General features: G+C 27.4%; 1 protein-coding gene across 1 annotated transcript in view; it reads right to left on the reverse strand.

The window, feature by feature from the left end:
- LOC111624135 (microtubule-actin cross-linking factor 1-like) overlaps positions 1 to 26,200 on the reverse strand; it is a 126,278-nt gene that overhangs the window by 13,590 nt on the left and 86,488 nt on the right. Inside the window, exons 54-73 of the mRNA XM_023366930.1 lie at positions 21,755 to 21,868; positions 19,802 to 20,014; positions 19,548 to 19,709; positions 19,056 to 19,226; positions 18,653 to 18,979; positions 18,243 to 18,569; positions 18,082 to 18,166; positions 15,566 to 15,792; positions 15,279 to 15,485; positions 14,961 to 15,080; positions 14,563 to 14,889; positions 14,272 to 14,478; positions 13,972 to 14,200; positions 12,966 to 13,192; positions 12,614 to 12,838; positions 9,101 to 9,202; positions 8,843 to 9,013; positions 8,598 to 8,753; positions 8,318 to 8,518; positions 1,716 to 1,844 (exon numbers count right to left, since the gene is read on the reverse strand). Of these exons, the coding sequence (XP_023222698.1) occupies positions 1,716 to 1,844; positions 8,318 to 8,518; positions 8,598 to 8,753; positions 8,843 to 9,013; positions 9,101 to 9,202; positions 12,614 to 12,838; positions 12,966 to 13,192; positions 13,972 to 14,200; positions 14,272 to 14,478; positions 14,563 to 14,889; positions 14,961 to 15,080; positions 15,279 to 15,485; positions 15,566 to 15,792; positions 18,082 to 18,166; positions 18,243 to 18,569; positions 18,653 to 18,979; positions 19,056 to 19,226; positions 19,548 to 19,709; positions 19,802 to 20,014; positions 21,755 to 21,868 (3,927 nt within the window). The remainder of the gene's footprint in view (positions 1 to 1,715; positions 1,845 to 8,317; positions 8,519 to 8,597; positions 8,754 to 8,842; positions 9,014 to 9,100; positions 9,203 to 12,613; positions 12,839 to 12,965; positions 13,193 to 13,971; positions 14,201 to 14,271; positions 14,479 to 14,562; positions 14,890 to 14,960; positions 15,081 to 15,278; positions 15,486 to 15,565; positions 15,793 to 18,081; positions 18,167 to 18,242; positions 18,570 to 18,652; positions 18,980 to 19,055; positions 19,227 to 19,547; positions 19,710 to 19,801; positions 20,015 to 21,754; positions 21,869 to 26,200) is intronic.

The following is a 26,200-nucleotide window of genomic DNA, read 5'->3' on the forward strand; positions in this document are numbered from 1 at the left end:
TCCTTAAGTCAAACAAAACTTCACACATCTCAACGTTGCCTCTCCTTAAGTTGAACTAGTTGAACTCAGTAACTGTCGACCAACCTAAGTTTATTAAGTTCTATGACTCTTTTTGCACATTGATTGATAAGAAACTTTAATACAGCTGGATAAGTAAGCCAATCACATCAGAGTTGGCAATTTAGAAGAAAATTTGCTAAATCTAGCTTTCCTGTAGCATTGTCAAGTAAGTGGCTTAAAAGTTCTGTTCTCTACCTGGTGGAAATGTTAGCATTTTGTTTTTCTGTCATAACAGGTAAAGAAGGGAGAAAGCAGTAATTGTTAAAGTTGATTTTACTGTTTTGTTTTTTAATTTCTACTGGAAAATACTGATTTTCTTATAATTCATATTTCTATTTGGAGCTGAATTCCTTTTGTGGTAACCATCTTCAAATTTGTCTTCATTGCTTTATGAACTCATGAAGTCTTTTACATAAAGTCTTTTCGATAGACCGCCTGAAGACGGTAGTTATATACTACTGAAAGTGCTAGCGGACGAGTTCATTTTCTAAAGTTGGACGAGTTCATTCTCCAAGACTCCACTCCTGTAATGCCACAACACGTAAGTGTTATAATCATAGAATAACTTCGTTGGCGTGAAGTGTCATTGTATACTATATCATGAAGTCTTTTACATTAATAAAAATCTATTTGCTAACCACTTAAATTTTCCTATAGATAATTTATGTGGTATATTATGCAAAATATAAGTTTTGAATAAATTCAATGTAGCATAGAGATGTAATTGCCTGATATACCTAAATTCATGATATTTATTTAAATCATCATTACAGCCTTCTAAATTGTTCTAATAATGATTCAAACAAACATCATGGATTTAAATATCAATATATCATGGAAAACTTTTACTCTACTGCTTTGTACTTTGTTCCTGAATAAAAATTTTTCTATTTTTCATATAACTCCATATGTAAAACTCTTCACAACTTAAATTGGCCATTTTTTTGGTCCCCTCAGATTTGAGATTTTACTATATGCCAATTATTACAAACCTATACTGAAGCAGATGGAACAAGGATAGTAACAAATAGACAGAAAAATCAAAATCTGAGCTATCAAAATTAAGTTTTTTTTATTAAATATGGTAAAAAAATGATATAAACAAACCTCATAAAACCCTATAAATTTCTAAAGCCAAACAACCACCAGATTATGTTGGGCTGCTTTTCTATAATTACATTTAATTAATTACTAAATAATTTGTCACTAGAGAGAGGCATTAGATGCCATATCTTATTAATTTAATTACAATTATTAAATTTAATAATTGTAATTTAATTAATAAGATAAAGTTGATTAAATGGACACTTTAATTTTAATCAACCTTGATTTTTTCTACCTGATTTTGCCATTTAAAAGAGAGAGGAGAAAACAATATCCAAAATGATTTTAGACTTGAAATAATAATAATAAAAAAATATATATATACATGAAAGACACATAAATGGTAACATCAAATCAAGAAAGACTTAGAGAGATGAGGGGAGAAAAATTAACTTGAAAAGAATGAGTCATGATCAAATGACTAATATCCTTGATCTAATCCTTAGAAAAAGACATGAATTGAAGCAGATAAAAATGAATTTTAAATTAAATATGTATTTTATCTGAGCAAAGTTTTAAAGATCTTTAAAAATTAAAAAGCAAATATATACCATGAAGCGATTTAATTGTTCTCTAGCAGTTTCTGGTAGACCTCCAACTGGTTTAGAAGTCACAAGTTGTCCATCAATATCACTTAACCACATCAACAGGTCTTGAACTTCTTGATGGAATGCTTGTGCCTGATTAAGAAAAAATTCTTTTTAAAAATTTATAAAATTTTTATTGATTTATCTAATATTTATTAAACTATGAAACTTATTAATAAAATGGCAAAATATTATTTTTACTATGTAAGAATGTGTAAAGATGAAAATACAACAATATAAACAAATCAAATAAAATTTATTTCAATTGATATAGAAATGATTAAAATTTAAATTTATTTATTTATCATTGTTAATTCTTTCATCACATAATTACAAATAATATCTTAAATGTTAATCTTAAAATTACATATATCCAATGTGATAATTCCTTTTGATTTGAAATTTGATTTTACAAATTTAATTTTTTTTCTGGATTAAAAAATATATATTATTTGTTTGTTTGTTAAGTTATGGCAATGCAACACTTTGGCAATCTGCCTGGAGGGATGCCTTCCAGGAGGTCTTTTAAGGAAAACTGGTCCCTAGTTAGGTGTTACAGACATGGAGAAAATCCAGAAAATTCCCTGTCCAAGTGTGGCATGAACCCACGACCAAACTACCAGTGTTCAGGGTACGAAGACTGCTTGGCCACTGGTGGGCGCTTATATTACTTTAGATTAATATAATTTATAACAGTTACATAATATGAAAATATTTAATATCCAATTATATAATTATATATTTTTAAATTTAATTTGTAATTAAATTTCATTCATAAGCTTTAAACTAAATAGAAAATCTTTAAAAAAAATTACATAATAGATAGTAATAAAAAGACTGAATTATTTTAGCATATGAAAGTACTCAAATTTTCCAACCCAAGTTCAATTTTTGTAAGTATTGAGATGAGCATACTCATGTGAGTCTGGAAACGGGGTTTTTGATAATTATAATGTGGGATAAAAATTATAAGACATTTATTGGTATTTCTGTCTCCCACAGGACAGGTAACAGGAGACGGCTGAATATTAAAGTCAACAATCTCTTTCTTCCCTTGTTTTGGGAAACTTTCTTGGATAAATCCCAACAATTAATTGTTGATGTGTGAGAACATCAACATTGAAACAATTCCCACAGCTTTAAACGGCCCACCAATGACACAACAAGAATGACATTGCTCCAGCGACCTAAGATCACCTGATCAAATTCCCACACTCAATGGGGATATAATGGGCTCGCACCTGAAGTTCCAGATGGACACTTTCCCAGAAGCTAGTGGGACAACTTCTGTATGTCAATACTTGTTGCTTCCATCGGCCGTCTCATTCGAACATATGCAACTCCACCAAGAAGCTATGTTGAAATGTTCTCATTGATAAATATGACCTTATTGTAAGCTCACTCCCCCCGACAATAGCTAGCTTATTTGTAGCATCAACATTGTATACAGTAAGTGTTAGTATTTAGCTTAGAGTTATTATACTTCATCTATTAATAGTTTATTATGCTTTGTATATTAATCCAGATCTGCTATAAATAAATATATAGTTTAATTACTAGTGGATTTGTCTCTTCCTCCATTTGCAAATCAATCCCCCTAATACACAAACCTCCTACAAAATTTCAGAAATTTTTGACAAAAAGCACAAGAGTTATTAAATAAGTGTCAAAGAAGGTAAACAAAATCATTCCCAAACACACAAACAGAAAAAAAACCCAAATTTTTTTTGCATTTCTCAACTTTTCAAGGTCCTGGGTCCAAAAATATAAAATCTTGAGGGATCATTTTTTTAACTAATTGCCATACTTTCCCTCTGTTATATATAACAACCAGGAAAGTAAAAAGGGATTGGATTAAATACTGATTTGTGTTATACAATGAATATGAATATTCAATAATTGATACTGTTACACTATTACATTAATGTGTATACATTTAATGCAAATATAATAAACTTGCATAATTAAAAATTATCATGTTTTATTTGTGATTAATATTATTGATGTTATCATTCCCTTTTCATTTTCACCATCTCTATAATATGAATTTAAAAATGTTACTATTAAAATTTTATATTAGAGAAGTAACAGATGAGTTTACTATGTGTAAATATTAATTTAAACCATCACAATTGATTTTTATTGTAATTTTCCCAAAATCCCTATCCTAAGTTTTCCTTAATTTTAGGTTGAAATTTGCCTCTCTCTGAGAAAATATTAAATATGGGTTCCACTCTATTATAATTAATGTATAAAATAAAATTTGTATTTTGTAGAAAAAAATAAATAGATAAAGAAATTTGATATATTATTCCAAAGGAAAAGAAATGTATTTGACTTTACTTCTAATTAAGCCAAAACATTAAATTAATTTTTATCACTCTCTTGAATGAAAATTTATCATTAACATTTGAATTTTGAATGATCAAAGAAATGATCAGAAAATTTTTACTGTAGAATTCAATAAAGGAAAGTATTGAGTTCCAATCCTCAAATCCTCAAAATGATTGATATCTATCTTACAATTCATTTAAATTTCAATATTTTAATTTTTATAAATCCTAGAAATAAAAACATTTAAGAAAATCAAATCCATTTTACTTTATATTTAAGAATAATTAAGGTAAAAAATTTACTATTAAAACTAACTTTGTATTCTCTCAAACCTTTTAAAAATTTTCTCGAGTGTAAACAAGTTTTATAGCAAGCACTTTGATAGTGTTTGATTACAAAGTATTATCTAATAGTATTGAAAAATACCTCTTTTAATGCCTCTTCAAGTTCATTTTGTCTTTCTGTGGATTTATCTTGTAGTTGCTGCCATTTCTTATTTAAATTATTAAGTTTATTTTGAGTGACACTGGCATCTTCACTCCCTCGATTAGCTTCTATTAACTGACGTCCGGCTCTATTTAAAGTGTCTACACTTGTTTGATGTGCTTGTATATCATTTATCAAAATCTAAAAATATATTTTGTTGATCAAATTTCATTATATATATAAATTTAAATTATTTATAAATTTAAAAAAGTTTTATTACCTTATGTTTAGCAAGTTCAACTTCAATAATTTGAGGATCACCAAAAACAGGTCTAAGCTCATCTAAAGTTTTTTCTGTTTGTGACATCCAGACTAATAACTCATCTAATGCGTGTTGGAATTGACCCAATCGCAGAAGAGCATTTTCTAATTCTCTCTAAAAAATTTTTATTATTAAAATTAATTAAAAAAAAACCTAAAATTGTAAATTTATAAAACTGATTTGATTAATTTTCAAAAATATACCTGTCTATCAACAATACCCTTCAGCAAGTCATCCCAACGATGATTAATATCTGCCAACGGTTCTCTTATAGTTCTTGCTTGTGTAGGAGAAGTACGTTCCATTAATTCCTGTGCTTGTCGATTTAATGCTTCAACTTCAATCATGTGTGGATCCACTTCTTGTTTAAAATCCTATATATTTTTAATAGTAGTAATAATTATGTTTAGCTCTGTAATTAATTATTATGTAATAAGAGCAATTTTTAGTAAATGATATACCTTTAATTCATTAATTTGTTCCTTTACTGTTTCAATATCTTGTTCTAATGGACCTAAATCAGAAAATTTTTCTTCTGCTGAATCCAGAAATTCTAGAAGATTCTGCAATTAAACAAGTAAATTTTAAATTTTTATGAAATTAGTTCTTTATAGTACAGTAAAATCTCGTTATTTCGAAATTCAGGGGACCAAAAACACACGACTTCAAATTATCTGGGATCGAATTAGCCAAACTTTTTTTGAATTGAATTTTTTTGTAATTCTCAAATAAAGTTATGACATTATCTTATATAATTTTACCTGTTTGGTTACAAATGTGTTGATATTATGAATTAATATTACTTAGCAATTTAAGCTATTTTGAAATAACTGTCATTTGGTACATACTTAATGAAAACAATGAAAATGTAACAAAGCTATATTCAAAGCAAGACCTGAAAATAATATACAAAAGAAGCTTAAGTGCTTCAATAAGAATTACCCTTAAATTTTATCTAGAGGACCCATTGCTAGTTCTATGAAGAAATCATCGTCTTTAGTTTAAGATTATGAAAATCTTGTGATCTGATGAAAACAAGCCCTATTAACAGCTAAAGCTATAAGTATGCATTCATTCTTGAATACGCAAGTGTATTTAATGGATTTTAGAATTATTGAAACAATAGATTTTTGAAAAAAATGTTCAAAATAATTAAATGCCAAACAATTTCTTCCATAAAAATAAAAAATTCTCTCTTCATTTGCAATTTGTACAATGTCCAAATGACCTTGAACAAATGTCCAATAAATCAAAAATGTGTGAGTAGTGAAACCAATGCTTTGGCATGAAAACTTTTCTTATAAACACATAATACAATGAAAAATTTCAAATTAAACAATGTTTTTGCTGGTCACTGGACCAGATAATATCTTCAAATTTCATTGTATATATATTTCAAATTATCTGAACCAAAATAAGTGCAAAATCCCATTCTCTTGACCTGGGACTGGACTAGACTTTGAATTACAGTAATACCTCAGTTTTCATTGACTTCGGTTATTGTTGGTTTCGATTTTTGTCAATTTTTTCTGCGAACAATTTGTCTCAGTTTTTGTTGGTTGCCTTGGAATTTCATTGGTGCACCTACATGACCTCCTGCTAATTTTGCAAAAACATAGGGCAATGTGTTTTCCTACTCAGTGGGGCATTGTTTCTTGTTGTATGAGCATTACCCTGTGCATCTAGCCAAACAATTCTATTCCTTTCCTTTTAGCTCCATCATGGGACCAAAGAAAGTTTCCAGAGCCAATAGCCCTTCGAATGTCATGTTAGATGTTCATTTATTCTTTACATTAGTTTTTTATATTCATTTTATATTAATTTCTTATTGTTTTTAGTATTAAACACAATATTTATTCACTATAAAATGTGTTTTTGATATGTATTTTGGAGTGTTTAGAACAAATTACTTGGATTTACATTGATTCATATGGAAATAATTGCCTCAATTTTCATCGGTTTTGGATTTCACCAACTGTTTTCAGACAGATTATCAATGAAAACCGAGGTATCGCTGTATCTGATATTGAAATAATGAGGTTTCACTGAATATCAAAAAAAATNCCAAATTTTTTTTGCATTTCTCAACTTTTCAAGGTCCTGGGTCCAAAAATATAAAATCTTGAGGGATCATTTTTTTAACTAATTGCCATACTTTCCCTCTGTTATATATAACAACCAGGAAAGTAAAAAGGGATTGGATTAAAGACTGATTTGTGTTATACAATGAATATGAATATTCAATAATTGATACTGTTACACTATTACATTAATGTGTATACATTTAATGCAAATATAATAAACTTGCATAATTAAAAATTATTTAATGATAAATATTAACTTTATTCCTATCTTGAAGTTTTTTGATTTGATGAGCATTCAAGGCAGGAGTTTCTAAAAGTTCAGCTTCAGATTCCATTTCATCTAACCATTGACTTATATCTGCATGAGTTTCAAAGAAATGTTCAGCAAGAGGGAGTGCTTGTTCCAAGGCACTGAGGCGATCAGCAGAAAGAGCTGATACAGTATTTACTACATCTTTAAGCTCATCGGCTTTATCTCTGATATGGGCTAAATCATCACTCGAAGACTCTCTCATTAATNGAATATGAATATTCAATAATTGATACTGTTACACTATTACATTAATGTGTATACATTTAATGCAAATATAATAAACTTGCATAATTAAAAATTATCATGTTTTATTTGTGATTAATATTATTGATGTTATCATTCCCTTTTCATTTTCACCATCTCTATAATATGAATTTAAAAATGTTACTATTAAAATTTTATATTAGAGAAGTAACAGATGAGTTTACTATGTGTAAATATTAATTTAAACCATCACAATTGATTTTTATTGTAATTTTCCCAAAATCCCTATCCTAAGTTTTCCTTAATTTTAGGTTGAAATTTGCCTCTCTCTGAGAAAATATTAAATATGGGTTTCACTCTATTATAATTAATGTATAAAATAAAATTTGTATTTTGTAGAAAAAAATAAATAGATAAAGAAATTTGATATATTATTCCAAAGGAAAAGAAATGTATTTGACTTTACTTCTAATTAAGCCAAAACATTAAATTAATTTTTATCACTCTCTTGAATGAAAATTTATCATTAACATTTGAATTTTGAATGATCAAAGAAATGATCAGAAAATTTTTACTGTAGAATTCAATAAAGGAAAGTATTGAGTTCCAATCCTCAAATCCTCAAAATGATTGATATCTATCTTACAATTCATTTAAATTTCAATATTTTAATTTTTATAAATCCTAGAAATAAAAACATTTAAGAAAATCAAATCCATTTTACTTTATATTTAAGAATAATTAAGGTAAAAAATTTACTATTAAAACTAACTTTGTATTCTCTCAAACCTTTTAAAAATTTTCTCGAGTGTAAACAAGTTTTATAGCAAGCACTTTGATAGTGTTTGATTACAAAGTATTATCTAATAGTATTGAAAAATACCTCTTTTAATGCCTCTTCAAGTTCATTTTGTCTTTCTGTGGATTTATCTTGTAGTTGCTGCCATTTCTTATTTAAATTATTAAGTTTATTTTGAGTGACACTGGCATCTTCACTCCCTCGATTAGCTTCTATTAACTGACGTCCGGCTCTATTTAAAGTGTCTACACTTGTTTGATGTGCTTGTATATCATTTATCAAAATCTAAAAATATATTTTGTTGATCAAATTTCATTATATATATAAATTTAAATTATTTATAAATTTAAAAAAGTTTTATTACCTTATGTTTAGCAAGTTCAACTTCAATAATTTGAGGATCACCAAAAACAGGTCTAAGCTCATCTAAAGTTTTTTCTGTTTGTGACATCCAGACTAATAACTCATCTAATGCGTGTTGGAATTGACCCAATCGCAGAAGAGCATTTTCTAATTCTCTCTAAAAAATTTTTATTATTAAAATTAATTAAAAAAAAACCTAAAATTGTAAATTTATAAAACTGATTTGATTAATTTTCAAAAATATACCTGTCTATCAACAATACCCTTCAGCAAGTCATCCCAACGATGATTAATATCTGCCAACGGTTCTCTTATAGTTCTTGCTTGTGTAGGAGAAGTACGTTCCATTAATTCCTGTGCTTGTCGATTTAATGCTTCAACTTCAATCATGTGTGGATCCACTTCTTGTTTAAAATCCTATATATTTTTAATAGTAGTAATAATTATGTTTAGCTCTGTAATTAATTATTATGTAATAAGAGCAATTTTTAGTAAATGATATACCTTTAATTCATTAATTTGTTCCTTTACTGTTTCAATATCTTGTTCTAATGGACCTAAATCAGAAAATTTTTCTTCTGCTGAATCCAGAAATTCTAGAAGATTCTGCAATTAAACAAGTAAATTTTAAATTTTTATGAAATTAGTTCTTTATAGTACAGTAAAATCTCGTTATTTCGAAATTCAGGGGACCAAAAACACACGACTTCAAATTATCTGGGATCGAATTAGCCAAACTTTTTTTGAATTGAATTTTTTTGTAATTCTCAAATAAAGTTATGACATTATCTTATATAATTTTACCTGTTTGGTTACAAATGTGTTGATATTATGAATTAATATTACTTAGCAATTTAAGCTATTTTGAAATAACTGTCATTTGGTACATACTTAATGAAAACAATGAAAATGTAACAAAGCTATATTCAAAGCAAGACCTGAAAATAATATACAAAAGAAGCTTAAGTGCTTCAATAAGAATTACCCTTAAATTTTATCTAGAGGACCCATGGCTAGTTCTATGAAGAAATCATCGTCTTTAGTTTAAGATTATGAAAATCTTGTGATCTGATGAAAACAAGCCCTATTAACAGCTAAAGCTATAAGTATGCATTCATTCTTGAATACGCAAGTGTATTTAATGGATTTTAGAATTATTGAAACAATAGATTTTTGAAAAAAATGTTCAAAATAATTAAATGCCAAACAATTTCTTCCATAAAAATAAAAAATTCTCTCTTCATTTGCAATTTGTACAATGTCCAATTGACCTTGAACAAATGTCCAATAAATCAAAAATGTGTGAGTAGTGAAACCAATGCTTTGGCATGAAAACTTTTCTTATAAACACATAATACAATGAAAAATTTCAAATTAAACAATGTTTTTGCTGGTCACTGGACCAGATAATATCTTCAAATTTCATTGTATATATATTTCAAATTATCTGAACCAAAATAAGTGCAAAATCCCATTCTCTTGACCTGGGACTGGACTAGACTTTGAATTACAGTAATACCTCAGTTTTCATTGACTTCGGTTATTGTTGGTTTCGATTTTTGTCAATTTTTTCTGCGAACAATTTGTCTCAGTTTTTGTTGGTTGCCTTGGAATTTCATTGGTGCACCTACATGACCTCCTGCTAATTTTGCAAAAACATAGGGCAATGTGTTTTCCTACTCAGTGGGGCATTGTTTCTTGTTGTATGAGCATTACCCTGTGCATCTAGCCAAACAATTCTATTCCTTTCCTTTTAGCTCCATCATGGGACCAAAGAAAGTTTCCAGAGCCAATAGCCCTTCGAATGTCATGTTAGATGTTCATTTATTCTTTACATTAGTTTTTTATATTCATTTTATATTAATTTCTTATTGTTTTTAGTATTAAACACAATATTTATTCACTATAAAATGTGTTTTTGATATGTATTTTGGAGTGTTTAGAACAAATTACTTGGATTTACATTGATTCATATGGAAATAATTGCCTCAATTTTCATCGGTTTTGGATTTCACCAACTGTTTTCAGACAGATTATCAATGAAAACCGAGGTATCGCTGTATCTGATATTGAAATAATGAGGTTTCACTGAATATCAAAAAAAATTATTTTATAAAATTTTAACTAAATACATTTTATATAACTATAGTTAGTGTTTACTATTTTAACATGTGTTAAAATATACTTAAATATAGTCAGATATGTTAAACAACAACATAAAACATGTTTTTAAATGCAAAAAAAGTAATGTAATTCAATTCAAATAATTAATGATTAATTAAATCCACAATATAAAACCATTAATTAATTGTTCAAAAACAATAAGAAAATTAAGATAAAAAAAATTATAAATTTAAATAGCTTATACATATACAGTTGTCCCTTGATAATCTGACAGGTATGGGACCAAAGGTGTGTCAGATTACCAAAAGTGTCCGGATTACCGAAAATAATTACATATTTCGCATTGTTTTGCTAGCAGTAACTTACAATATTCTCTACTCCAACTGTTCGAACAGAACTGCTCACATAAAACACACGAAATGTGTGTCATCGAGTAAGAATTGGATGGGGAGATTCACATCGCGACATGCTTCTGTGCAAGCAGACACGTAACGGGGACGGGTACCTTGACGGGAGGTGCGTCGGACTACTGAGCATGTCGGATTAAAAAACGTCGGACTATAGAGGGACAACTGTATATATTATAGAACAGTTTTTAAGTACAGTATAAAATATTTGTGCTTATTTGAATTTTTGTAAATATTTCTGTAGGTGGCACAAAAAAAAAAAAAACCATTTCAAAAGAGTAACAGCCAACAGATGATTATACACAAAAAATGTATTCAAGTTTTTAAGTCTTTTTGCTAAGAAGTAAATATATATGTATGTCATGCTCTCAGCATATACATATATGTAAAAGCTTTTTGAACTGTATATAGCTAAAAAAAAAGGGCTTGACAACTTTGAAAAACATATAAAGTTTTTATCAGAAGACTTACAAAACTGATTGAATTGTTAATTTAGAGCAAAGCACATTGAGTTTGTCTCATATAGTGCAGAAATGTTGCATTGGATTGAGAAAATATTCCAGGACAATGTTATCTTCAGCAATGTGTTGACATTTCATCTTAGTGAGCACAACTACAGAATTTGGGACTTCAAAAAACTATAAGCAACCATGGAACATGCTCATAACAGAAAATTCTCTCATTCTGCAAAAGTATGAATATACTTTCAGCAAAACAGCATACTATTCCATCAGGACCACTGAGAGAAAGGAAGCAGGGAATTTTCCCGACCTGGAGAAAACTTAGAGCAATAGTGCCCTAAAGTGATGCTATATAGTAGTTATTTTTAATAAACTAAAATCTTTAAGAATGTGTTTTATTAATAACAATAATAAAAACAAATATTTACGTATTTCATTTGTTCAAAAAATGACAAAAAGAAGTCCATTATATTTCTGGGCTCTCAATGGCCTTGCACTCACTATCATATGAATGTCCAGGATTTCCTCAATAAATGTTTCCCAAGTCAGTGGATTGGTCAAACAGAACCAATGACATGGCCACCTTATTTTCCAATTTGACACCTCTCAATTTTTCATTAAAAATCTAGTGTTTACTCCATCCATGCCTGAAAATCTCACTAAGCTCAAAACTTGAATCACAGTCACAGTCACCAAATTGACAACTGATATAGAGGTTTGAATTTGGCAAGAAATTGAAATCAGGTGAAATGGCTACTACATCATCAATAGTACTCACATCAAACCAAAATTACTGTTTGAGATAAAACTTGATGTGTTTTATTATAAATTAATATCTCAATTAATTTAATTAAGTTTTCTGATGCTTTCAAAGTTGTACAGTCTTTTTTGAATTACCTTGTAAATGTGCATATTTACATATATAGCGTAATGTGTGTGTATGTATATATAAAAGTCATTGAAATGTATAGTTTTATGTACATTACATGCTGTATATATTAAAAAATTTGAATAATTTCAAATACCTGAAGGATACCATGGAAGTTCATTGCTTTTTCCATTGCATCTACGAGATTTTGTTCTCGCTTAGCATATAATGAAGTAACATTTTCCCAAGCAGAATCCAAATCTTCAATGTGTTTTTTGACTTCTGGTTTATCTGGTTCTCCACATAATTTCATCAATCCTTGACCTGCAAGACGACAATGATCCACCTCTGGTTTGGTTTGTTCAATTTCTTGTTTGATTTCCTGTTATATGGAAGAAATGAAAAATCAAATAAAAAACAAATAGTCTATTTAAATGTTAAATGAATATTTTAATAAAATAGCATTCCTATAAATTCTAATTTATTTTTAACATCTAATTTTTACATACCTGCAATACTTCTTTTTGTTGCTGAATTGCATTTGGTTCTACAGCTGGAGGCTCTTGTGAGTTTAAGTTATCTTGCAATTCTGTTAATGCTTTCATCACAGCATTTAATTCATCCCAGAACTTCTCCGCTGCAATCATAGCATCTTCTAAAGATCGCCCTCGGGTACGAGCAGCTTTTTGGATTGTATCCCATAAATCACTAAGTCTGTCAAGTTTCTTTTTGATATCTGAAATTTTATAGATTTAAATAATTATACACACATACATACATAAATACATATATATTTTATTATATTTTTTAAACAATTAAAGCCATACCAAGTACTAAAAAAGGAATTTAAANTAATTTATTTAACTCAAAATATATGCTCTCCATCTTCAATTAGTATTTACTTGCCCCTGTAAATCATACTTTTCCTTTAGCAGTGGAGTTGTGCCAGTCAGCTATCTAACTCCATTCTCGAGATTAAGGAAACAAACAGACATATCTTCTTTATCAATTTTCTACAATTATTTATAAATATTTTTCATTTTTTTTCCGTTCTGTAAGCACTTAGAGTGGCCTTATTATTATGCCCAACATGGGTGTGATAAGCCCACAATGGGACGGAACGGTAATGATGGAAGGAATCCAAAATATCCAGAAGAGATAAGCCCTGAAGAATATGTTATATATAACATATAGTAATATATTATACAGTAATTTTTATTCACAACTGCATACCTACTTTTGTATCCCTATGTATAATAGTACTTTCCCTCTTATATATAACAGAGACGTGAGAGTAAAAATTCATTTTTTATGGTCACTCGTAAAACCTATTTTAACATAAATACATATATATAGTACTTTCCCTCTTATATATAACAGAGACGTGAGAGTAAAAATTCATTTTTTATGGTCACTCGTAAAACCCATACATACATAAATACATATATATTTTATTATATTTTTTAAACAATTAAAGCCATACCAAGTACTAAAAAAGGAATTTAAAAAATTTACCTCTCACAGCAGGTTCTTCTGAATCGCCAGCCTTGGTAATTACATCATCAGCAGCTCGTCTAACTGCTTCTAATGCACTTGAACGTTTATCTAAATCTTTCAAAACAGCCTTATTATCACAGATTTGTTCATGTATTTTTTCTGGATGAGCAGATATTGGTTCAGCATTATTAAGCTGTTCTGCTGTAGATGATAATGCATTTAGCATTCCATCTAATTTATCAGAAAACTGTAATATATAAAATAATTCATGTTAAAGATGTAAAGAAAATAATGGACAATTTTTAGACATAAAAATACCTGAGAAGTTGCCTGCAGAGCTTCATCAAGAGCATCTTGCCATTCACGAAGTGCCATTTTTAAGCTGTTGTAGCGATTATTATCCAGATCTAAAATTGCTTGGACTTTATCACCTTCATCTGCACTGCAAAGCTTTTTCAAAGCAATAGCAGTCTTGTTTAATTTATCCAAGAGTGGTTTATGTTCATTAACTGATTGCAATAATCCCTAAATGAAATTTAAAATAATTTACTTTTATAAATTCTGTAATATATTTGAATAATTAAAAATTATTTAATGATAAATATTAACTTTATTCCTATCTTGAAGTTTTTTGATTTGATGAGCATTCAAGGCAGGAGTTTCTAAAAGTTCAGCTTCAGATTCCATTTCATCTAACCATTGACTTATATCTGCATGAGTTTCAAAGAAATGTTCAGCAAGAGGGAGTGCTTGTTCCAAGGCACTGAGGCGATCAGCAGAAAGAGCTGATACAGTATTTACTACATCTTTAAGCTCATCGGCTTTATCTCTGATATGGGCTAAATCATCACTCGAAGACTCTCTCATTAATTTCTTGGCTGAGGCAAGTATGTCTCGAACACGTCCTTTTTGACTGCTGACTTCATCGTTTAAGATCTATCCAAATCAAATTCCGTAATTATTTTTATTTATTTAATTACATATGTCAATAAATAATTACAATTTACCTTTTGTTCTTTTAATAAGGCTGCTAAAGAATCTGGATCAACAATGAGAGGTTCTGCTTCCAACATCTGTTTTTCAGCTTCATGAAACCAATCCAATATTTCATCAATATCTCCAATAACCTACAAATATAAACATTAATATTCAAATATATATATTTTTAATTTTAATAGCTTTAAAAATTAATTTTTTTAAAATACTTATACTGATTACAATTTTGTTACCTATTTTATATAAATTTCTTGGATAAAATATGAATTTCAAATATTTATTAATGTAATGCAAGCTTATAAAAATGTATTAAGAGTCTTGAAACTTACTTCTACATTTCTTTGTTTAGAAAGATCAATTCTTTCAGCTTTACGCTGTACTTGTTCACAAATAGTATCAAAGCGGCGATTGTCATGAGAGATAAGACCTTCAATAACTGTAGCTCCATCACCGGGAGACATTTGACACAATTGTGGACCAAGATGATTTATTGTCTCAATCAAAGGCCTGTATTCCTGAATTTCTGTTTCTAAACGCTATTTGATAAACATAGAAATGAATTTCAACAATATAAAAAATTACTTGTAAAAATTTATGTATAAAATATTATATATACACTTATAGTTGATTCCTGAACTCTAAGTCCAACAGTTTCCAAAGTTTTCAAATCCTTTTCAGCTTCATTCATCCAACTTATTAAGCGTTCATGAGAACTGTGGAAATTCTGAACAACAGGTAAAGTTTCCTGAGCTTGTCTGAGTCTATCAGTAGCTTTACTCGTTAGATCAGAAAATTTGACTTGCAACATATCAAGTTTTTCTTTCATTCTAATAACATCATCACCTAAAATATTTTTTAAGTATTGAGTATTAAATTTTATTAACTCTAAAATAAATAACATAATTTTTATGGAAAAAGTCACTACAGGAAATCCTCGTTAATTTGAACTCAAATAGTTCAAAATTCCATTAGTTCATAACTGTACTTTTGTCATGGCCAAGGATATAGAGTTTTACATCTTACGGAATTTGGTTAGTTTGAAATATGGCTACTTTGAAATTCAAAGTGAAAATTCTGTCTGAACTGTGATATGGCTATGTTAACTCATTCATTCATTTAGATTGAAGTGCCTCCATGCAATAAGAGAACAATAGACCAAGAACAACCCTGATCTGGTCAATATGACTTTGCTTTTACAGTAACACATTTTCGGATGTCACCTTACCCATGGACTACACTTTTTTCTCTTATTTCATATAATATGGCTAGTTTTCGGGAGTGAAAGATTGGGCTACAAATAGCAAACTGAAATATGTGTAGGGCTTTAGATCAATACATTTGGGTGACTTACTACTTTTTGACCACTTTTAAAAATAATTTGGACTACATTTTGAGGAATTCTGCTTAACTTTTTATAAAACCTATCTGGCAATCTGTGAGGTTTTCACCAGACGTGTTGTTTATCTTCACATTTATATTATTATTATTAATTTCTAATTAATAAATTATATAAAAAATATGGCATTTGACACACATGTAAATTCAAGACTCAGTAATTTGAAATTGTGATTATTTCATCCCTTGAATTTTGAACTAACGAGGATTTCTTGTATTAAAAAAAGTTTATTATGTGTGTCTAATAATCCATCTTAGAACGTTTATATAAAGAAGAACTAGAGGTACTGGTACCTATGTTTACAATACTCAAGATTGTTATCTAAAAAAGCAATTCCCTGATTCCCTGTCATCAGCATAAGATAGTAATGTATCTAAACTGAATATTCCTAAGAATTCAATTTAAAGAAGAGAATTCTGTAGTAGGTTAAAAATCAGAAAGGACAAGAATCTGGTATTGAGATTTAAATCCATAACATGTGAATGGCAAATGGATACTGTATCGTTTGAATCTTTCAATTTCTCATTTAATAATAATAATTATTTATATATTTAACAAAAATTTTTCATTCTAATCTGTACAAATCTGTGTTATAAACATATAATTTAAATGCTAAATCTTAACAAATATCTATATTGGCAGATATGAAATTTGAACTCATGATCTGGGAGAAAAATAAAACATTATACTAGACTTCATTAATGAGTACATTTGGAAATTAAATAAACATATTAAAAACGTTTTAAAATTATTTTCATTGAAATTTTAATTTTTGTAAAAAAAAAACCATGAAAAGCATAGATTTTATGGTCTGAATAGCTTCAATTATTTAGCATAAACTAATTGCATTTTTAAAAATGTTACATTTGAATATGTACCAGAACAATATTTATTAAAATTTTGAATTTAGAAATTGATCGGATTGCATAAAACATGGCAAACTCCAAGTGGGGCACCATATATGAGGGTTTTCTATGGGATACTGTCCTATTAAACCTGTAAACAAAAACTTGAAAAACCTGCAACTTGCTTGTTAGTCAGGCATGAACTGACAACCAGAGTTTAGTGGATTTATCTATCTACTTAAGACTCTAATTTAAAAATTGATTTGTAAAAAAACTATTAAAATAAACACAGGAAAAGATTTATCTTAAAAAAATGGAAAATATATTGCTAAAGTATCAAAGATGATGATAAATACACCTGCTACAAAATGAGATTCAGATTGCTGATCTCTGAATAATTACAATACTTTGTAAGATATTTAAGTGATTTATTTGATTAAGATAAATTCAAATAATAACAGGCAATTGCATATGGAAAGAGTCCTGAAGGTATTTTTGATTTAAGTAATAAATTTAAAAATGATTAAATATTTTTTATCATAGCACAATAAACAATAATTACTAGTACTGACTAATAGTTCTAATGTTTTTGCTTACAAATTATTAATATATTTTACATCATTTTAACTTATGAACAAACTGCAGAATCACATAATAAACACCATATACATTCTAAGTTTATGAATTATGTTATTTCTTTTCTTGAATTTTATTATTATAAATCTTTTATTACAATTAATTTTTGGAACAATTTCTTAATATATTGAAATTTTTATGAAATAATTTATTCATTACTAATATTTTATTTTTGAGTAAAAATTATAAAAAATTATTTATGAGTTTTTTTAATAATGATAATATAATGTTATAATTAAATAACTTAATAATTACCTGATGCATGTTTCATCATTTCTTGACCAGAATTAACAGCCTCGCTTACTTGCTTTTGATGATCAGCTATTTCTTCACTTAATTCCTAAATTATTGATAGATAAAAATCAATTCAGATAAATTTTATTTTAAACATGTTGCTAATGATAAAAAATACTTACAATAAGTTCATCCAATTGTTCTTGTAACTTCTCAACATACACACTCAGAATTTGATAGCGGGATAAACGAGATACCATTTCATCAATCCAAGCCATTAAATCTTCAAAATTGATAAGGAAGCTTCCTATTCCTTCATGAGCTTCAGATAATAATTGACCAATGTGTTCACTTTGTTCAACTATTTTTGCATAATGATCTGTTATTTCTTGTAAACGCTCCACAACTGTCTGTGCTTCGTCATCTCCAACTAAACTCATTAACATTTGTGCTAATTCAGTTAGCTCTTCAAAAGCTTCTTTATGATCCATTATATCATCATGAAGAGCCTAATGATATAAAAATAGTTTAAATTTGATAAAATTAAACTTTAAATATAACTGAAATTTAGTTTTAATTACTTTATACATACCCCATGTTCAGCAATACGTTGTCGCAATTTTTCTCTTTCAATTGGAACAGTTGCCATAGTAGCTAATCTCTTTTCTGTTTGTTCTAACCATTCAGCCAAAGGTGTTAATTTTTCTTGGAAATCATGGGCTACTGGAATTGTTCTTTCTAAAGCATCAGTACGTTCTTGAGCACCAGTAATTAAATCTTCAAACCTATGCATTAGATTTTTTAATTGTCCTTCAACTTGTGCTTGCTCATAAGGTTGAAGATTGCGCATGACTTCTGTTCCCATAGTCATTAAAGATGACATGCTTCCTTGCCTATCCAACAGCAATTTATTCAAGAACTAAGAAGAAACAATTAGTTAATTTAGATATTTTACTAATCATCATTAGAAGTTTTTAATTTCAAATTTCACTAACTTTCTGTTCTTGAAGTTGTGCTTTTACAACTTTATAATCAGCAGAAGGAGGTTTCTGATTTGCTACCATATCTTCTGTATCTTGAAGCCACTTTTCCACACCTGCTAAAGCTTCTTGGAATTTTCCTGACTGAAGGAGAGCTACATCTAGTCGACGTTCTCTATCATATAACTACAAAATAAATATTATTAGCATATTGTTTGTTACAACATTTATTTAAGTATTAAATACAGCTTTTAAAAAAATAAACATTACTATTAAAATTGATCCATAATAAACAGATACAATATTGAATACAATAGAATATTAAATATTATATTGTATTTTATATTCAGTTGTAAGTTAGATTAATTGAATATATAAGAACTATTAAAAGTTTTCTGACTTTTACGATAAGTTACTTTTATTTTTTGTTTTCTTATCTTTAGATCAATTTAATGATCTAATAAGATTCTTTTAGTAAACTAAAAATATTTAAATATTATCACATACTTTTTCTTTTAAACTGTTCCATTTATCATTGAGCTTTTCTAAATCTTGTTCTAAATTATTAGTTTTAACACCAGGAGCTGCTGATTGAATAAGGCTTTGTCCAGTTTGATTAATCTCATCAACTTCCTTATTAAATTCATCCATACAATATCCTTGAAATATCTAAAATTAAAAAATTTAATGAATCAGAATATTATCAAAATATTTTAATTTTTGAGAATAAAATAAAATACACCTTAGACAAAATAAATTACCTTAAATTCTTCTTGTTGAATTTTAACCATTTCAATTTCTCCTCCAACAGCAGAAAATGACTTTTCTTTGTGAATAGCATCGTTCAAATTTTGAGTCGTTTCATTGTAATTTTTATAAAATTGTTCCAAGCGTTTTGACATGGTCTCTAAATTGTTCTGACGTGTTTTTGCCCTTTCATTGATACGATTCAATTGGCGTTGTAAATTTGCTAACTAAAAATCATTAAATAATTTTACAGAATAATTCATTTTTTTAACAGAATAAATAACTAACTATAAAATGTAATGAATAGAATAATTTATTAATAGCCTTATTGATATGTGATTGTTTTTTGGAAAAAAAAATCACACAAAACTGAAAATAACAATTTACACTATTAACCTTGTGATAAAGTATGATAAAATCAATTTCAAATTAAAAATTAACTGAAACTTTAATAAAATCTTTATTTAAAGCATAAAAGGAATTTAAAATAACTGTTCACTCAGCAACATTCAAATGCTAATTCAAAATTATTGTGTAAAAATAACAATACATACTCAAGTAATCTTGAAAAAGCAGCAAAAATTTAGTAATTAAAAGGTTTTTGGATGTATTTAGTGATCATCTTCCAGTAGAATACATAATAGAATGCCACAATGTAATATTCTAGAATATTATTATCCAAACTACCATTGTGGCATTCCATTATGTATTCTACTGGAAGAAGGTTGCTAAAACCATTTTTCAAAAATCCAAAAACATTTGTTATCATTCCAATACTATTAATATTTACAATTGCTAAGACAATATTAGTGTAATTTAGTAATAAAAACAACTAAACACCAAAAAATTAGCAACTAATGTACATATATAAAAAAAACAAAGGTTTTTTTTTTCTTCTGTTTTAAATAGTCATCTTCAGAATAGACTGCAAAAGAGATTTTTTAATTACACAATCAAATTTTAAAAACTAAAATATTATAAAAACATTTTAGTTTCATTTGATCTTGAACAAAAACAGTAACTGCAAATGTAATTTTTATTTTTATTTTCAGTTTTATGTGATAAATATCAACAAACTTATGAAAGTTATTGATAATAATAATAGTAATTTATATTGTTCATATACAGTTAATTAATTAGAACTAAAAAATTATGAGAGCTGTTTTTTTTTCAAACCCCGATGGTCCATAAAACAAAGACAAGTGTAAATAACAAAATGAATTAATTACCAAAAGTTAGGTACAAACATGGTTACTTTTCGACATAATCACTGTGAAGGTTGAGAAATTTTGTCATATTTGTGGACAAGCATGATTCCACATTCCATTCCTTTGTCATAGCATGTTGCCGCCAGTGAATTGAGATGGCTTTAACAACATTATTTTGAAGATCGTCATTAGTCTCAAACCTCTGCCCTGCTAGCCAAGTTTTCAATTCAGGAAAGAGGTGGAAGTCTTCACACATTAAAAAGTTTTAAGCTGGGTGGAAGTCTTCACCACCTTTAAACACCCAGCATATATCCCTGATTTGGCACCAAGCAACTCCATCTCTTTCCTGAACAGGAAAATTGGCTAGGAAGACAGAGATTTGAGACTAATAACGATCTTCAAAATAATGTTAGGGCCCATCTCAAGTCATTAGTGGCAACATTCTATGACAAGAGGATGGAAAAGCTTGTCCACAGATATGACAAATTCTTCAATCTTCATATTGATTATGTCAAAAAGTAACCATGTTTGTACCTAACTTTTGGTAATAAATTCATTTTGTTATTTACACTTGTCTTTGTTTTATGGACCATTGGAGCTTGAAAACAACACCCTATGTATATTTAAAATCAAAACTTTTAAAATAAAAATAATAATTTATGATAGACAAAAATCAACCTATAATTTTTTATTATAGTTATTTAAAAAATTATTTTATTTATTTATTTTTTAAATTTTAATTCTATAAATAGCAATTACCTGATCTTTACATCCTTTAGGATCTGGAACAAAACCCTGAGATACAATAGTATGACCCTGATGTTCTGCATCTACAAAGTCTTCTTGACTTTTCCCCAAAATTCTAAAGAAATCCTATTTATAATTGAAATTTAAAAAAAGTTAAAAATGAACTTTTTTATAGTTTATGATGTACAGTTATTTTCTAATTACAACTAAACTGTTGAATTTTTGAGCTAATTTATGCTAATTTTTAATTAATTAAATAAATAATTTAGAAAATTCTAAAGGAAAAGATCATCCTAGAGCAGTATTCAAATCCATAACTTATGCTTGCTTATTTTACAGATTCATTATCAATGTAACTGGTAATGCATTTAGATAGGAAATAGAAAAGCCCTATTTAGTAAGTAGCAGAAATTGAGTCATGTGAATCTGCATTGTCAGCTGCTTAACATTTATGTGTATTTGACAATTCCAAATTCTTCTCAGACAATCTGAAAGTGATCATAAAAGCCTGCAAGCATTGCATTCAAAAAGATCTTACATGTGCCAAGTGAGATTAACAAACTCCTGAAAAAGATGATCTCTGAGATACTTTAATATTTAGTGTATTTGTTCTACTAAAAACAATTTAATATATTTGAAACAAATTACCAATTGTTTATACTCTATTTTCAACAATTTTCATTACTTTTGAAGTAATCTGCCTAATTGTTTAACAAGTATTTGCAAGTACTTTTCTTTTAATCTTTTTTTTTTTTTGTAATAACTTCAATGTTTTCAATTCCAAATTTTCATATTCTTGATATAAACTTTGTAATTAGTAAGTTTGTATAAAACAGTTTGTTGATAATGTAACCACCATATTTTAAAGTGCACATGTAATTGAGTCATATTATGCAAGTCAAATAATGCTTTAAATCAATTAATCCATCCTGCATTTACAATCATAACAATCCAATTTTTCTGATTATCTGCAACACAATTGTGCAGATATGGATGTGTATCACTAGACTGAAGTGCAGTTGTTTAAACAAAGCAGAGTGAAAATGTTGTGTGAAACTTTTGTGAGTGACAGATCTCAGTTCCTTATGTTTTGTCTATATTTGGCTTAAAATACCTGGATCTCTGTCTAATCTCTTTGTTTCTGGAAATATATTAATCAGAATTATAAAACTACACAAGTTAATTGCTTCATCTATATATAAAATTTTAAATAAAATACATTTGAAAATATTTAACATGTATGTATGTGTACATGTGTAACAATAAATGATTGATATTAATTTTAGAAAATCATTTCTTATCATGTAATTAATTTTGCTTTTTAAAGTAAAGATTGATTTACATTAGATCATTTGTTTGATTATTTTAACTGTGCACTAAAGAATGAATATTTTCTTAAAGCACTAAATAGTTAATACAATATTTTATAATAATATATAATGTAATATAATACAATAAATATAGTAATAATGCTACATTTTATACAATTTTAACAATCAAAATATACTTACAATACTTTTTGATGAAATTGCATTTACACACAGAAAAAATTATAATTAAATATTAAAAAAAATTACACTTAAATCTATAAAATCATTTATTCTAATGATTTACTTATCAACTTCAATCTGATGTTTGTTTATATAAAACAATGAATTTAATTTTCAATGTTAAATATTTTAATATAAACATTCAATCTAACCAGCTGCCAAATACATTACTTTTATAGTAATGTATTTGGCAGCATGTCAGATGAAAGTTGATTTGTCTGCTAACAGATGGTTTTAGACAAAAATATCACCTGTCAACAAACCAGACAAATAGAATTCCATATGACAAATCCTATAAATAATAGTTTAAAAGAATGATAGTGTCAGATTATTTTGTCATCGTGTAAAATGGAAATCATTAATTAAAATAATCTTCTTCTTGACCTATATAAATAGAAAAAACTTTCCTGAGGAGAATGTATATACAGTACATTGTTTTTTTCATAATTATTATGACGTAAAGAATTTTTAAAAATCTAATTTATAATTATGGTTTGTTTCATTATAGTAAAATTATTTAAGTTTTAACTGAAAATTATTCTCCTTAAATTTAAAAATCAATTGTACTGGTGACTCGATGTTCCAATACTCAAGAACTAAATAGATATTTTACTATGGTATAGAATATTCTAGAAAAATATGATATAGAAACTAAACAGAAACCTGAATCACATCAGTACAAATGCAAATTGTACTGTAGGGTAAGAAAAAATTATCAATGTGAAGTAATAAACATAAATTTTAAATGTAAACTGTTTTTTAAAGTCAACTGTTTTTCAATTTAAAAATCATATTCTCACTTAAAATCTGCTTAAAATGAGGGAAAAAACACTATTCAATAATGTCAGACCCAATCCCTCACTTCATACTGCTAAAAGTCCTAAATGTCCGCAGGACAGGGTTAAAAAAATTTACACAAGTGAAATTCTCTATTTAAAATACTCAAAAGCAATAGAGTGATCAATTCAAATGTAAAGAAAAAAAATTCTTTATGAATAAGTTTTATTTGTTACTAAATTTAAATAATTATTTAATAACTAGCCAATGTACTGTACTTAGTGATACTTGGATTATCTTAAATAACATTGAACAATTCAACAATGAAAAACATTTGAAAACTACACACAGTTTTGTTAAACATTGGTATATGTAGTAGATAATGACTATATAGGCCAGTATTAAAAAATTGCTTCTGTCACAGCTTTTGTAAACTCATAACAAAAAACACATCCACATAAGTTAAAATGAATTTAGCTTGACCAACACTTAAAATACTCTTTTCAGAAAGACTAATTTATTTAAATGAACATTTTCAACCTTTTTTCAAAGGTCTAAAATAAATTAAAATCTTGTTTGTTTAAAGGTTTGGAGAAGGGGTTTGTTTAAATAAATTAAAGTCTTGCTGAAAAGAGTATTTAAGGTGTTGTTCAAGTTTAGTAAATTCATTGTTTCTCTTTAGATTCCCTCTTAATAAAATAAATATTGTTTTACTTGTGTATCTTTGTAAAGACTCACCCTAATGTATTTTATAGAAATATTTGTCAAGGTTAAAGCAAGGAATGAGCAAAGAATTGTAGGATAGATTGATAATATTAATAACAATCCCTATGATCTCATGCTGGAATTGGAGCAGAAAAGTGATAGAGAGAGTCAAAGTTAAAAATTTCTCTGAAATAATGAAGAAAGCAATTCTTAGTAGAGCAATCACAACAACAATTAATTAAGTGCAATAAAATGTTTTAAGATAATATATTTCAAGAAGATTAATTATATTTTAAAGAAATATCAAAAGTAGATGAAAAATAATATTAATAAGATTTTTTAAATACTCTTAAAATATTAACATGACATTAAGTTCTTCCCTTAGAAATGGTAAACTAAATTACTAGTAATCAGGCAAAGAGACACTGATTAAGTAGTAGGATATCATCTGATAATACATGGCTGATTTTAGCCAGTAGTGCATCCTTGTTTGGAATATGTGTTCTTACTAATGTCATAATTTCTTTGATAAAATGAATTTTTATGGTCAATTGAAAGAATTTTGTGAAAACCCACAAAATTCTGGGTTTTCACAAATTTTTCTGTACAATATGATGGGAAGGATTTATAGGAAAGTATATAAATCAAAAGAAAAATAAATTTCCAGAAAATCTAAAGAGAAAAGAAGACAAAATTCAATGATACCTGCACAGATAAAACACTGTCACAAACAAAATTTCTCTTTTGCTTATTAGATAGTAATTATTAGCTATTTTATTTAATCAATCATATTTCTGATTTTACAAAAATGCAAATCTCTCTTATTTTGTGTTTTATGTTATGTACATTTATTTAATTTAAAATATATGCTCTCCACCTCAAATTAATAGTGTATTATTGCTTTAGATTATTTATGATAAGAATACATAATTTTAAATAGTAATTTATTCTTATCATAAATGAAAAAAATGTTAAAAATAAAAGCCAAAAGTTTTAATATATTAAAGCCCAGGTAACTAAATATCTTCTGTGTAATAACTATCTTTCAAATTATTTTTTTAAATTAAAATTAATACATTAAAATATAACATATTTATACTTTATATCTTCAAAAATTTTAATTTACATAATCTAATTATCTTTATACAGGGTTCTTCATTAAAAGCTATAGAACTTTAAATTGTCACAGGCACAATATGATTGTTGGAGCAATTTAAATATCTGTTCTGTAGTGTTTGGAAAATCATCCTGAAAAGATTTAAAGTTCCTCAATGTGTTGAAATTATTAAAAGTTATTATCAAAATTCGTGTTCAATTCAGTCAACATTTTGTGCACTTCACTTGCTCTATGATCAATGTAACCAGCTAATGGAACTCATAATATGATTGTACTGTTGAAGTCAAAAATTAACTTCTGTTGAAATTA

Source organism: Centruroides sculpturatus, unplaced genomic scaffold (genome assembly GCF_000671375.1).
Source record: "Centruroides sculpturatus isolate CEXI.00-Female unplaced genomic scaffold, Cexi_2.0 scaffold214, whole genome shotgun sequence".
Classification (NCBI taxonomy): Eukaryota; Metazoa; Arthropoda; class Arachnida; order Scorpiones; family Buthidae; genus Centruroides; species Centruroides sculpturatus.